Genomic DNA, 15,302 nt, shown 5'->3' on the forward strand with positions numbered 1-15,302 from the left:
AGCAATATAAACAACAACTGTTAAATGTTTTTAACAGTATAAATCAAGTAGAATGGATTGAAAATGACGGGTATCCTCAAATAAGTCATTGTTACTTACAAAAGTGAGATATTTAAATAGGTGGTGCACTTATAGGCAGTGAGAGCAGGGGAGGGAAAAAATAAGGCAAAAAAGATAATAAAATAGGATATAAGAAGAAAGAAAAGTGATAGAAAACTAGGAAAGCAGTTGAAAAAAATAAATGATCAAGCTGGCAGAATAAGCTAAGGGGGGGTGTGTGGGGGTGTGTGTGTGGGTGTGTGTTTTAATGTAGCAGATGTCTGAAAGCACTTCAGTGACTTTCAAGTTGGTTAAGATTTCAAATAGAAATAAACTGTATAAATTTCCACTAAACCACAGTGTATATTTTTGTTATTACCAAATTGTATATCTGAAAGCAATGACTTGTACATGCAGTCTATTTTTATTTTTCCTAGGCGTTTACAGTCCCTGATTAAAAATATTACCCTTAGAAGGACAAAAACAAGCAAAATTAAAGGCAAACCTGTTTTGGAGTTACCAGAGCGTAAAGTATTTATTCAGCACATTACACTTACTGAAGAAGAGAGACAAATTTACCAGTCTGTAAAGAATGAAGGCAGAGCTGCAATTGGCAGGTATGGAGAAAGAATACCATGTGCAAAGAACACTGATTTTTTTTTTCCTAAAAGATTTATATTTTTCTAATTGAAATATACTATGAATCAAAACATCTAGTAGCTAGGTGTTACAGTAGTTAGAACATTGTTCCTGTAGTCAGGAAGACCTGAGTTCAAATCCATCCTCAGATACTGTGTAGCACTGGGCAAGTCCCTTAATAGCTGACTTTCTCACTTTCCTTACCTGTAAAATTGGGGATAGAATGACATCATTGTAAAGTGCTCAAGTGCAGGGCCTGGTACATAGTAGATACTTATTTTTTCCCTTCCCTGATGTAGTTTGAGCTTTTCTGCTCAACTTTGTAGTTGTGATAGTGACTAGACTTGTGATTTCAGGAGAAAGCTCCTCAGGAGGTACTTTGTTCCTTTGCAAATCCGCAGCTTCTCTGTACTGAAGGTATATCCCATAGCAAATATGGGTCGTCGATGGGACTTGAACTCAGATCTTCTGTCTCAGCGAGCATCTTCTATACACTATACCAAGCAGCTTCTCATCTCACTTAGAGGTCATTCTCACTGCTAGAAGTTTTTTCCCCCTAACCAAGCCTAAATTCACTTCCTTGCAGTTTCCATCTGATAAAGCATCATGAGCTGTAAGGCTGTGAAGGCTGACTCTGGAGAGGTCAGAGTTGATCTGGCCAAGGGGCAGGGCAGCTGAGTTTTGTGACCCCTCCCTCTTTAGCAGTGCTCAGTTTATGTGGACGGAAGCATCCCCAGGCTTGAGAAAGATCACAAGATCACCAGGATCGTCTGTGGGGCAGAGAGGAGGGCTGGCAAATTGAATAATACGCAAGAATTCGAAGGAGGTGGGCGTCACGTGAGGTGGTGAGGCTAGTGCTTTGGAACTCTCAGATTCCTCTAGAATGAGCTCTGTGGTGCTGTGATATGTAAAGGTGAACTACTAATAATTGTAATAATGAGAAAGGTAGTGGCAGGTAAGGGAGGCATCTGAGTGAAATGGATTTGGAAAGTTTGAGATCTTCTGCAAAGTAAGTCTAGTGTAAAGAGCGTGGGTTTCAGGACCTAGATGTCAACTCCAGCTCTTCCACTGATGACCCATGGGGCTTTGGGCACGTCACTACCTCTCTTGAAGCACTTTTTATTCTCATTTATAAGCTCCATGAGATCTCATGGAGCTCTAAATTTATGCTTATGAACCTAAGTGATAATTAGGCCAGAGGCACCATTATCATGATAAGTGACTGGGACATAATAGCATCGGAGGATCTTTTATGGTGGAAGAAGTGTGTGCACACACAAGCACATTTAGGGCCTGTGTGCAGAGTTTGTGTGTCGTTCAAACTGCAGTAGCTTCATAACGTGTTGCATTTTGACTTTCATACTCTAGGTACTTTAACGAAGGCACTGTGCTCGCACACTATGCAGATGTCTTGGGCCTTTTGCTCCGATTGAGACAACTATGTTGTCATCCTCATCTCTTTACAAACACATCATCTTCCAGTGGTCCCTCAGGTTAGTAGATGTTGTCGGGTTTGTGCTGTTGGAGTAAGTGACCATTTCATTTTTCTTATGACATGCTGGTTGTGATGATCATATTTTGCTTAATTTTTCTTGAATGCAAAATAGGCCTGAAGGAATCATTTAAATATGATAATACGTTGGACTAAATAATGTATTGGGAAATTTTTTTTGCAGAGGCGAATTGTAGGTGAAATGGTGTTAACTAATAAGGTTTTTCCTGTTACTGCCCCAAAGAACCTCCTAAGGGTTCAGTATCTGGCAGCGCCATGTTGTTAAAGGAGCACTTACTGGCTTTGGACTCAGCACCTGCTTCCAGATCTTGTCTCTGTCCCCTGCAGCATCTAGTGACCACAGGCAGGTCATCTGCCTTGGCTGGGTCTCAGATTCCCTACCTACAGAATGAGGGGGTTGCGCTAGATGGCTGCTGTGACCCTTCCTTGCTCTAATGTACAGGATCTGCCTTCTCTGAACTTTGCTTCAGGGTAGGGTGTGCACAGTGAGGTTCCTGTGTGCAGTGTAGTTTATTTGTACAGCTCTAGTTTGGGGGCACTGTTTAGTGTTGTTACATTTTCTAATCTAAATAATAGAACTAACCTGTGAAATAGAATAATGCATTCTCTGTTCATGTAAATTAACTTTTTCAGTCATTAAGGGAAGCCACATGTAATTAATTTGCTTTCTGTACCCAACCATGCTAGGAGATGATACACCTGAAGAACTACGAAAGAAGTTGATTAGCAAGATGAAGTTAATTCTGAGCTCTGGCTCAGATGAAGAGTGTGCAATTTGCTTGGATTCTCTAAATATTCCTGTGATAACACATTGTGCACATGTATTTTGTAAACCATGCATTTGTCAAGTAATTCAGAATGAGCAGGTTAGTTTTTTCTTCTTTCATACTAAACTAATGACTCAGATGACAATTTGTCAAAATTTCATACAAATCTTTTCCCTAAAGAATAACTATATAATTTAATTATGAGCCATTCATACTTTGCTATTCTAGCAAAGTTCAGTTTAATTTAATTAGGCAGATATTTATTAGACATTTTGTGCAGAATATTGTGCTAGACTTGGAGCATAAAATGTTTTAATAACCTATGTTCTCATGGAGCTTATATTTGGTGAAAGAAAATAAATGTTTTAAAGAAGTGAAAAACAGTACTTATGCGAGGTCCAAGAAGATGATGGAGGCTGGTTAGGGAATCCTTTATGCAGAGCTGACTCTTGAGGTAGTAGTTTAAAAAGCTGCACAGAAGCACAGCTAGGTGGCTCAGTGGATACAGCACCAGTCCTGGAGTCAGGAGTACCTGAGTTCAAATCCTGCCTCAGACACTTAACACTTACTAGCTGTGTGACCCTGGGCAAGTCACTTAACCCCAATTGCCTCACTTAAAAAAAAAAAAAGCTGCACAGAAAATTGAGCAGATGAGGGACCTGAAGCAAAGGTGTGGATACAAGAAAGGGCAGATTTATGTTGAGGAATAGAGTATTTTTACATCACTATAGTTTTGGGGGTTTTTGGTGGGTTTTTTTGTTTGTTTGGGGGTTTTCTGGTGAGGCAATTGGCGTTAAGTGACTTGCCTAGGGTCACACAGCTAGTAATTGTTAAGTGTCTGAGACTGGATTTGAACTCAAGTCCTCCTGACTCCAGGGCCGGTGCTCTATCTACTGTGCCACCTAGCTGCCCCTTCATCACTATAGTTTTAACTCTTTTCCCTCTCCCTCCTCGAGAGCCATCCCATGTAACAAATCATATTTTTTATGACCAAAACAAAAAGAGGGGGGAAATGAGTACAACTGGTGAATACACCAAAGTCTGAAATATGCCCATTGTGTACTATTTGTGGTCCACCTATGCCTTTAAAGGGGGTAGTGTTGGGAAAATCTTCTCACATCTCATATTTTGTACATGTGCTTGTTCTTTAGAATTTTACAACATTCACTTCTGACTTTTGTATTTGGTGGCTCTGTTTATGTTGGGTTTTTTTAGTCATTGCTTTTATTCTTGATTCTGCTGCTTCCCTCTGTATCAGATCATACAGATCTTTTCATGATTTCCTATATTTATCCCATTCATCATTTCTTACAGCACAGTCATATTGCATTTTATTCAGTTTGCCATTTCTCAGTCAGTGAGTATCTAATTTGTTTCTTTTTTTTTTTTTTTTTTTTTGCAACAACCTCTTAGGTGGTTTCCCTGCTTCAAGTCTATCCTTTGTCCAGTTCAGAACCAGATACCTATCATGGTGCCAAAATGATGTTCCTAAAGAACAGGAATGACCTTCCCTGTAAGGTCCAGAGTGAACTTTTCTGTTCGGCTTTTAAAGCTCTTTACAATGAAGAGCTTTCCTTTCCATTTTTATTGTGTCTCCATTCCCACCCTCTTTTCATGGTCTAGTCAAACCTGACTACTACAGCCTTCATCTCCGGCTGAGCCTTTGCATACATAGCTTATCTCCTATATCTGGAGTGTCCCTTCCCTCCTCATCTACCTGTTAGAATCCCTAGTTCTGTTCAAGGCTTAGCTCAAGGGCCGCTTTTTGGTGTGAGTACTTTCCTGATGCTCCTCTCTCCAAATTGTCCGACACACACACACACACACACACACTCACACTTTTTTATACATGTGCTGTTTCTTTAAATAGAAATAAGCTCTATGTGGACTGGGACGAGTTTTGTTCTATTCCCAGCCCCTTTTACTAAGTTGGCACCTAATAAATGTGTTTGATCCAGATAGGGATATCTGATAGACAGTCGCAGGTGCAGAGCTGGTATTCACGATAGCTGACATTTATGTAGAGCTTTTTTTGTTTGCAAAGCATTATTTATATTGTCATCTGATCTTCAAAAACAGTACTGAGGTAGGTACTGTAAATACTACCTGTATTTTAGCTGAGGAAACTGAGGCTTAGGTTAATGCCTTGGTCACAGTCATCCAGTCTCTCAGGACTCCCAAGTCCATCATTCTTTCCACTGCACCATACTGCCTCTTCACACACATTAGGTGTGAAAGGTGACAATAGAAGCCAGGGGAGTGAGATCATTGTCAAGATGTGTGGAGCAAAGCCAGAAGGACAAGAATGTGGTATCTCTCAGGGCAGGAGAAGAGATCCAAAAGGAAAAGAGATCACGTCAGAGTGGAGATAGATAAAGGAAATACAAGCCTGATCACTTACCAAAACTCTTTTCAGAGGGCATTGATCTCTATTCAGTAGTCTATTCTAAAAGCATAACTCTTAGTAGAAAAATGATGGTTTGTAATGTCCAGATTATTTTATTTTGCTAAAATTGTCCTGTAAGGTACTTCAAATAAGTAGTTCTTTTAGCTGGGCTTGTGGATATAAGCATTTGTTCAACAAGTTATGATCTTGTTTAAAATAAAATTTTGTTCATTGCTAGGTAGGTCTGAGTAATAAGGCAAACAGCACTTCCATTTGAATAAAAAACTTTATAAGATTTACCAGACCTCAACCAGTTTTTCACTTGAGAAGACAAAATTGGTTTTGATTTTGATACTTCTAATAAACATGTACCTTTCAAAACTATAATTATTTTTTAATTGAGTCTTTGAATTCTGGACTAGTCTGAAATTTGTGATTGTGCCATGTACTTACTACTTCAAGATCTTTTGCCCCGCTCCCAAACTAATCCAATACTTTAGTTTCATATTAATGCTAAATATTCAGTTTCTAGAGAAATAGCTTCAAGGGCTATATATATATACAAAAATATAGTACAAAATTTTTAAAATGCAAAATAATATTTAATATCAAATATATAAATATTATTTAATATTAAAAATAATAATGCAAAATTAAAAGTATAATACAAAAATAGTATTAAAATACTTTTTTTTAAAATACTTAGGAATGTTCAGAATTCTGATGTCTTTTTTTTACAGCCAAATGCCAAATGCCCTTTATGCAGAAATGACTTAAGAGCAGAAAATCTGGTAGAATGTCCTCCAGAAGAATTGAACTGTAGTACTGAGAAAAAGACAGATCTGGAATGGATGTCCAGTTCAAAGGTAATTTTCAAAGACTGATAAATATATGACACATACAAAAACATTTGTATTTGATTCATTTGCACTTGAACTAGGAGATCAGTTCAATTTTTTTGTTTTGTTTTGTTTTGTTTTGTTTTAGTGAGGCAATTGGGGTTAAGTGACTTCCCCAGGGTCACACAGCTAGTAAGTGTTAAGTGTCTGAGGCCGGATTTGAACTCAGGTACTCCTGAATCCAGGGCCGGTGCTCTATCCACTGCGCCATCTAGCTGCCCCCAGAGATCAGTTCAATTTTATACTTTCATTTGAATGCTAATAGGTAGTGGGGGTGGGTGGGTTTGTTTTTTGGTAGAGAAAGGCATAATTTATTATACTTTAGATTTCTAATATTAGTTTCTAAGAAACAAAATGTTGAAGAAAGGATAACTGATATTGTAATTATTCCGTTTTAGTTTTTATACTTAGTGATATTTTGTAAGAAAAAGTGATATCAATGAAATATTATACATTTGGAGAGATTTTGAAATTAGAATAAATGTGAAAGATCTTTCCTTTCCCATTTATAATTAAAATATTGAGCTTTCAGAGTAATTTTAAAAGCATAATTCTTAACGGTTCAAAGTGGAATTTGATGGGTTACATACAATTTTGTTTTTTCAGATCAATGCTCTAATGCATGCTTTGATTGACTTAAGAAAGAAGAACCCCCAAATCAAAAGTTTAGTTGTTTCTCAATTCACAACTTTCCTGTCTTTATTAGAAACACCACTTAAGTAAGTTGAACAGTGTTTATCACTTTGAGTAAAAAGATTTTAAGTGTTTTGCTGTATGAAATTTGTATTAGAAAGGCAGTCTTATTAACTTAAGTACCGATTTTTATTTTTTTCCCATTTAACTTTTGTACAGCTAATAATTAGGAACTTTTTGTAACAACATAAAATATTGTTTTAAATCCTGAACTTATCAGAAAAGCTATGTGTGGCAATGATTACTTGACTGTTGTTAATAACAGCCAAGTAAGTCTTTTTCTTATTTTTGTTAAAGAGCATCTGGGTTTGTCTTTACTCGTTTGGATGGCTCCATGGCTCAGAAGAAGAGAGTTGAGTCAATTCAGTGTTTCCAGAAAACTGAAGCAGGATCTCCTACAATAATGCTTCTGTCTCTAAAAGCTGGTGGAGTTGGTTTGAATCTTTGCGCAGCCTCTCGAGTATTTTTAATGGATCCAGTAAGTAATCTTAGATATATACATGACAGGAATGTTTTAAAAATGAAATTATAGAGAGAACACCAAATATTTTCATTGAGGAGTTAATAATTATGCCTTTCATTTGTAGAATGACTGTGGTTTTACATACTTTAGTTTGTCAGTCTCACAATACAATGGGGCCTCAGATATTAAGGGACTTATTGTATTCCCAGCATTTAAACAGTGCCTTAGACATACCAGGTGATTAATAAATGCTGAATATAATTAATGCGTATTGACTATTAGGACACATAGATGATCATAGATGAATCACCCAAAGTCACATAGCTATGAATTGGTTAGGGCCAATAAGTCAAATACCTTTTCAAGATTTTGTTGTGGGATTTTTTTGTTTTGTTTTGTTTTTAAGGGGATGTTTAGTTGATAACAAATGGAAACAAAGCAACGCTATCATAAAACCTGATTGAGAAAATTCAAAAGTGAGGAGGCTGCTTTATAGGAGTTTATCATTTATAGAAAAAAATGCTTCAGTGAACTAGAGTTCTTTAAATAAGTTCTGATTTAATGGCGTTTTTAAAAACTAAACTTACTCTTCAAACATCACAAACCTTTTTTGTTCTAATAGTACCATAGATTTCAAGCTAGAATAAACCCTAGAGATCATTTAGTTCACCCCCTTATAGAAAGGAGCCTGATACCTGGAGAGGTGGTTCCCTGCTTGGGTTTGTACTGAGGTAACGTGTAGCAGAGTGGGATTTTTGAACTCAGTGACTCCAAAACCAGTTCTCTTTCCACAATAATAATAGGAGTAGCTGACATTTATAGACAACTTACATACTTTGCCAAATACATTCTACAGATTGGCTCAGTTGAGCCTCATGATAAACCCATGAAATAAGGTTCACTTATTGTCCCTCTGGCAAGTGAGGAGACTGGCTGAGAAGGTTAAATGACTTTGATCAGATTGCATGGGCAGGCAGCTAGTGTCTGAGGAAAGGTTTACATTCAGAATTGCTGCATCCTTAGCAAAGAGCTGCTGCCTCGCTAATAACCATTTTTATTTATTTATTTGGGGGGGAACGGGGCAATGAGGGTTAAGTGACTTGCCCAGGGTCACACAGCTAGTGAATGTCAAGTGTCTGAGGTCATATTTGAACTCACGTCCTCCTGAATCCAGGGCCAGTGCATTATCCACTGCGCCACCTAGCTGCCCCCTTTTGCTGATAACCATTTTATCTCTGAGAACTAACTAGAACCCTAAAAATTCCCCTGACCACAGTACATCCTTCTACTTCTCCCTGTCTCCTTATTTCCTCTTCATTCTCGCTTCTAGGTCTTCAACCTCATTCCATTCTCCTGGTCCCTTAGCTTTTCTAGTGTTGAAATGGCAACAGTATGAAATCTTACAGGCTTAGAGGTCATGACAGGGACGTACAAAACAAAACAATACAACATGGCCACTTGTTAAAGGGTGCTAAAGCAAACTATCTACCTTGGTTATGTAGTCATATACTCCTTTTTAGCTTCTTAAACCCGAGTCACCAACTCTTCACTTTCTCTGGCTCTTGGGTATTGGAATAGTACCAGAGAAAATCCACAAATGATATTTTTTCCCTGGTCTACTGTGTAATGTAGGCATAAAATGAATATTGGTATAATTTCTTTAATATGTACACAACATAGTCTTTGATGCAGAAACTTGCAATACTCTCAGTATGACCAGAGGTTATCACTATTATTAAGATATAGAAGTCGTAAGAAATTGGACTAAATTTTTTTTTGTCCTATGATGTGCTGGAAATGAATATTAAAAAAAGAGATTGGCTCATTTATTTTGCCGCATCATGTTTTTGTTAAAATCATCTCTACTGACTTTACTTCATCTGGTAGGATTTGATTTGGTACATATTTTAGTGGAAAATAGAACTGTTATCAGGATTACAAAAGTATGTAAGGAAAATCATGTTACTTTTTCTTAAAACTCACAAAATTGTTTTGATTTCTGTTTTTTAATTGTCTAGTCTCCTAAACTATGCTGCTTAGTTTTTTTACACTAAAGGCATCCTTCAGAAAATATACCTGGTTTAGTTCCTTTTTTTTTTTTTTTTTTTTGCGGGGCAATGGGGGTTAAGTGACTTGCCCAGGGTCACACAGCTGGTAAGTGTCAAGTGTCTGAGGCCTGATTTGAACTCAGGTACTCCTAAATCCAGGGCTGGTGCTTTATCCACTGTGCCACCTAGCCGCCCCCTGGTTTAGTTCTTAAAGTTCTTTTGAATTCTTAATGAACATTGGGTTAGAAATATATAATACAACATAGGTAATGTTAATTTTTGGTTTTCTGAGTCAGGATGGAGCCTACAAGGATTCCTTTCTATTTGCGTTTGATACCGTTGACCTGGAAAACCAGTTCAGAGAGAAAGGATTTAAGTCTTTATAGGTTTATTTGATTCAGATGTTTAGAAACAAATCGAACATGCAGCCATAGGATTTTTATATTCCTAAACAAAATTTTTTTTAAAAGGAATATTTCATCTCTCTTTTGACTTAAAAATTCTTCCAAAAAGGAATAAAAGTCACAGAACAAGGCAAATAATCTTCCCCTTTCAGAACGCTGCTCACATAGGAATGTCTTTTAATAGTTTCTGTTCTAAAGGGAACTCTCCAAGCCCCAAAACATAGCTAATATCCATTAATCATATTTCTGAAGTCTTGAGCGTGTTGATATTACCAAACAGGATTACATACTCTTCAGAGAGGCAGCCAACTGTTATAGGAAGAGTAGTGGAGTCAGGAGTCACTTAACTGAACATCCTACCTCTGCCTCTGACTTGGATTATTGTTCCCCAACCTTTCCAAGATTCATTTTCTGTCAAAAAAGAATGAGGATCTGTCCTCTAGGCTAGGGGAAGAGAAATAATGACCACTAATCTGTATGAGAGGATCCCTGCAGGCTACAATACTAACTTAGTTATTGTTTTCATTGTATTTTTATTTTTAAAATATTTCCCAATTACATTATTAAATCTAGTTCAGCATACACTCAGGTGTGTTGCAGACTATGTTGGACACCCCAATCTACACCAAGCTTCTTCATTAAATTATTCCATCTGTATAACTTTTAGAATTCCTCTGGCTTTTCCACGCCTTTACCTTTAACTTTCCCTCCATTTCTTTACTCCTATTGACCTTTTTTCTCTTAACTGTAGTTACTTAATTCACCAAGTTGTTGAGGAACAAATGAAATCATAGACATAAAGTGTTTTGCAGACCTTTAAATTTAAAGCACTACAAAGTGTCAGTTCTTAGTAACAACTTCCACTAGTTCACAAATCAGTGTACATAACAGTATCACGTTAACATTCTGTCTTGATCCACTGTATCAATTTTTGTAGTGTATAAGACAACGGGTACAAAAGGAGTTGGACACTGGAGTGATTATTGTGTACTCGAAGCATGAGGCAAGTTTCATAGAAGGGCTGGAGTTTGAACTTGGCCTTGAAAGATGGGTAAGAAAAGAAAAGTAGATTGACAGCAATCAGAATAAACTGTTTTAAAAATATCTTCTTACCAGGCCTGGAATCCTGCTGCCGAAGATCAGTGCTTTGACAGGTGCCACAGGCTTGGCCAGAAGCAGGAAGTCATTATCACAAAGGTCTGTTTGTATACGGCTTGTTTTATTGGTCTTTTAAAATGCCGTCCATCATGCTTTCAGAGGGCCATATTGACCCCTGGTTTGGGGCTCTGGGAGAGTTGGCTCCTGTGAATAGAAAGTTGTTTTTCTCAGGCATCATAGTTGGAGTTTGCTTTCCACCCTTAAGACCTGGGCCTTAAGTTACTTAGTTCAGGACTTAGACTTTTTCCACTCACGACCCTTTTTCACCCAAGAGATTTTTATGCAACCTCAGGTATACAGGGATGTATAATAGGTGTATAGCCCAAACATTTACTGCCAAACTTTTCATAACCCCATAGGGGTCTTAGTTGACTGATAAGAGAATCATATTGAGAAGTAGTTTAAAGAAATAATTCTCAACTTCCTTATTATGATGCCATACATAGGACAAGGGAGGAGAAGAGTAATTCCTAGTTTCTCCAGTTGCCATGATATTTCCATGTGGTTAGGGTTAGCATTAGGGTTAGGGATAGGGTTAGGGTTAGCTCATAGGCCAGCTAGTTAATCCACCCCTCCCATCTAGTTACCTCTTGGGTTCCCTTCCCCCATTTGTACCTGAGGAGTGAAACCCATGAGCAGAAGTGTTTAATAAGTGTGGTTTTTAAAAGCCTTGTTTGTTTTTATTTTTTTAAGTTCATTGTGAAGGACTCTGTGGAAGAAAACATGCTGAAAATACAGAACAAAAAGAGAGAACTTGCTGCAGGAGCCTTTGGAACCAAAAAGCCTAATGCTAGTGAGATGAAACAAGCCAAAATTAATGAAATCAAAACTTTAATTGATTTGTAATTTGTATGGTTTTAGGCCAGATGAGTTTAACTGGTCAAATACAGACTTACAAAATCTTTGGAAGAGGTAATTTGGAACCTGTGATTTGTGTCTTTTTTTTTTTTAAGGTACAGAACATCTTTATTAGTGACAAGATAATTGCCGTTATCTCTTCTGAATCTGAACTTGTTCTTAATGATAGTTCAAATAGCAATAAGTACTACTGTGTACAGTGACCTAAAATAACTTTATGAGAGAGAATTACTTTTGTATTCTACTTTCATGATGCCAGTCCTAAGTATTCTTAAACCAGTTCCCACCGGGCACACAGCTTTTTTCACTTTTGACAGAATGTCAGGCCTTTCACACTTCTTGAGCAAATAAGTTTTTCATGTTGACCTCTTATGGTTGTTCACTCCAGTCTCTTCTTTGTGCTTTTTTTGATGAAATAGATTCAAACGTTCTCCCTAAATTTAATTCCCAAGATCCATACACAAAATGTGTAGTGAATTGATTCATTGGTACTTTATTCTGTTACAATCTTTGCATCCATAACCAAATTCTATGAGAGGTGAAAGCCTGGGTCAACAACTTAATTTTATGTAGTTAAAAGTTTAGAAACTGTGTTATAGCAGTACATTCCCCATTATAGTCAAGTAGCACTATATAAAGTGTTTAAAATGTATCTTGGTACTTAGGTCATACATACAGGGAAAAAAATCATTCCACCTTATTTGATTTGACGATTTAAATTATGGAAATGCTAAAAATAGACATTTCTGTAAGTAGATAGTTTTCACTCATGAAGCTTTTTTGAAAAATAACTTTGTAAACTTTTATAATTCTGAAGTCTACTTGATGTAAAATTGCAATCTATTTGGGTGGATGATTGAACTAGATGACCTTATGTGGTCCATTCACCTCTAAGGTTCTATGATTCCATTATATTTTGGTCCTGAGTCATAATTTATCTCTTGTGCATGTTAACATCAGAATATTTGGAACTTTTAAGAATTCATTCTTATGCCCATAGAAACCCAGTCATCTTTATTACTTTATGTTAATAAGGAAATTATTAATAGTTGTCACAGAATTCCAGATGATCTTCTGAGTGCTATATATATATATATATATATATATATATATATATATATATAAATTCAGTGATCAGGTTTAGTCAGTGTTACTTCCATATGGAAATAGTTTAGAAAATCTCCTTTTTTTTTTTTTTAATGAAAAGATGCATAAATAACCGTGATGAGAGAAGATTCATTTTTCGTACAGATATAAAAGCACCTTAAATTTTTACTTATAGTATTTGGTGTCACCTGACTAAAGAGCAAGGAAGATTATAGGCAGTTTAAAGTTGTGGTATATATGTTTCAAGGTTAGGAATAAATCTTCCCTAAAGCCTAAATTTAGAATCGACTCCTGTCAGGTATGCTGGCAGCTAAGCTTGCATTTCCCTACCTGGTTTCTTCTGCCATTGTCAACAACAGTTGATTCACACTAGCTGAGATTAGGAGTTTGGTGGCATCTCTCCCTGGGTTGGGGAATGGGAGTTGGGGGCTATTTCCACCAACTTTCGGTAGCTGTTTAAGGAGCAGACTGAGGAAAAGCTCCACTGATCTTGGGCTGAGGAATCTTTGGGGGTTGAGAAACATAGGTCAGAACCTGAATCTTCCTACAGAGCAAAATCGGATTGACTTGGACAACACATTCTCCCTCCCAGTTTAAGGACTCCCTTGTTTCCTTTCCCAAACATTTCCCGAGTTTCTTTTCCCTCATTTCCAATATTTATTTTGGTGAGTTCTTTCAAAAGTACAAATATTTACTTAATGTATTGTTAAAGAAAATATGCAAACTACTTTGAAATTTGGGGATAGATACTGGAATTTAACTTAAGTTAGTGCTATGTTATGAGCCAGGTTGAGTTTCTGCAATAGAGAAGAAGCTCACTGTGAACAATTTTGTTGTAAAAGGTAGATGCTATGCCCTACGCATTTGTAGTCTGGATTGGATTTCTGTGTTACATTTAAAATCAATAAAAATTTTAGAATTGATTCCATTGGCCTCTTCAGTACGGTAACTTTTAGTGGTAATTTTTTCCAAAAATTCAAATAACTTTATTAAATATCACGTTCAAGGGAGATGACACCTGTTTTATAAATCACAGGCTTTTTCCATTTCTTCTAGCACAGTGTAAAAAAAAATGGAGTGATGAGCCAACAGTGAGGTCATCTCATTGGATCATATATGGCTGAGATTCATAGAGACCATTCATTGAAGGCAGCTCTTGGCTACCTGGACCAAGGGCTATCCAGGGTCTTACAGCTGCATGTCCAAGTGACCCAGTTTACCATTTCATAATTGAGTTTCTTTTTTGAGATAAGGATAGCCTGTGCCCATTGCCCAGAATTGTAGGATAATGAAATTAGATGGCAAGGCACTAAGGTTTATTGGGCCTGCTCCTCCCTGCAGCTGTGGTCATGGCCAGCAAGGACTATCGACCTTGGTGCTGACACTCACCTGGGAAGTGAACAGGGTCAAGAGGTGTTGGTGGAAAATGCCTGAATTCTTGTAGATCCTTTTCTCTGATGAGGGGGGGGTGTCCCTGCACTGACACTGGTGGGGTTTGTGAGCCATTTCATTTCTCCTCATTGGCCAAGATTTAGTTTATATGAGGGATAGGAATCTAATTCATTCCAAGCTAAAGATAAATCACTTACTTCATGAAGGGAAGAGTTGAAGCAAAAGGTTAAGAAGTGGCTATCTATTTTCTCCTAATGTGCTTAGAGGAAATACATTGTGATCTGGCCCTTCATTTTGTGTAGAGCTGATGGATGAAACCAAAACAGTTTGCACTCAAGTCTTCTAACTTTAAAGACCAGGCACCTTGTTATTGTAAAGGATAGACAAGTTTTTAAATTTATATGAAAAAAATCTTGACTACACAAAACAGCTAAGTTCCCCCTTTGGAATAATTAGAGAATTAAAAATACCTCTTCTAAGCTCTTGAGTAATGGAGTGGGGAGGGGGCAGTTATTTCATACACCCCTGCATTTTCCCTATTGTTTCTTTTAATTCTTGAAAACAAAGTTTTAATAGACTTGAAAACTAAGGTGTGAATATCATGTTGATCACATCAGTGTTTCAATTAGTCTGCAAGTTCCTGGCAGGCAGGCACTGTCTTTGCCCTTCTTTGTGTCCCCAAGTGTTTAGCATAGTGCCTGGCACATGGTAGGTACTTAATAGGTGCTTACTGACAAACTTATTAATAACCAACTTAAATGTCTATGTAGGCACTCCGTTTAAGAGAGAGACTGATTTTTCATATGCCTATCATGTTGAAGGCTAATAATTCCAGCTTAATGAACATCTCTGTCAAAATGCATCTTCAACCCAACAACTGATATGGTTTTTTGGGGGGGGCAGTGAGGGTTAAGTGACTTGCCCAGGGTCACACAG

General features: G+C 37.2%; 1 protein-coding gene across 1 annotated transcript in view; it reads left to right on the plus strand.

Annotated features, from left to right (window-relative positions):
- Window positions 1-13,910, plus strand: part of HLTF (helicase like transcription factor) — a 35,710-nt gene extending 21,800 nt beyond the window's left edge. The window contains 8 exon segments of the mRNA XM_043995967.1: window positions 477-656; window positions 2,047-2,171; window positions 2,879-3,057; window positions 6,085-6,210; window positions 6,850-6,962; window positions 7,234-7,414; window positions 10,968-11,048; window positions 11,703-13,910. Of these exon segments, the coding sequence (XP_043851902.1) occupies window positions 477-656; window positions 2,047-2,171; window positions 2,879-3,057; window positions 6,085-6,210; window positions 6,850-6,962; window positions 7,234-7,414; window positions 10,968-11,048; window positions 11,703-11,855 (1,138 nt within the window). The 3' untranslated portion in view covers window positions 11,856-13,910.
- The last annotated feature ends 1,392 nt before the right edge of the window (window positions 13,911-15,302 follow it).

This window comes from Dromiciops gliroides, chromosome 3 (genome assembly GCF_019393635.1).
Source record: "Dromiciops gliroides isolate mDroGli1 chromosome 3, mDroGli1.pri, whole genome shotgun sequence".
NCBI classification, from domain to species: Eukaryota; Metazoa; Chordata; class Mammalia; order Microbiotheria; family Microbiotheriidae; genus Dromiciops; species Dromiciops gliroides.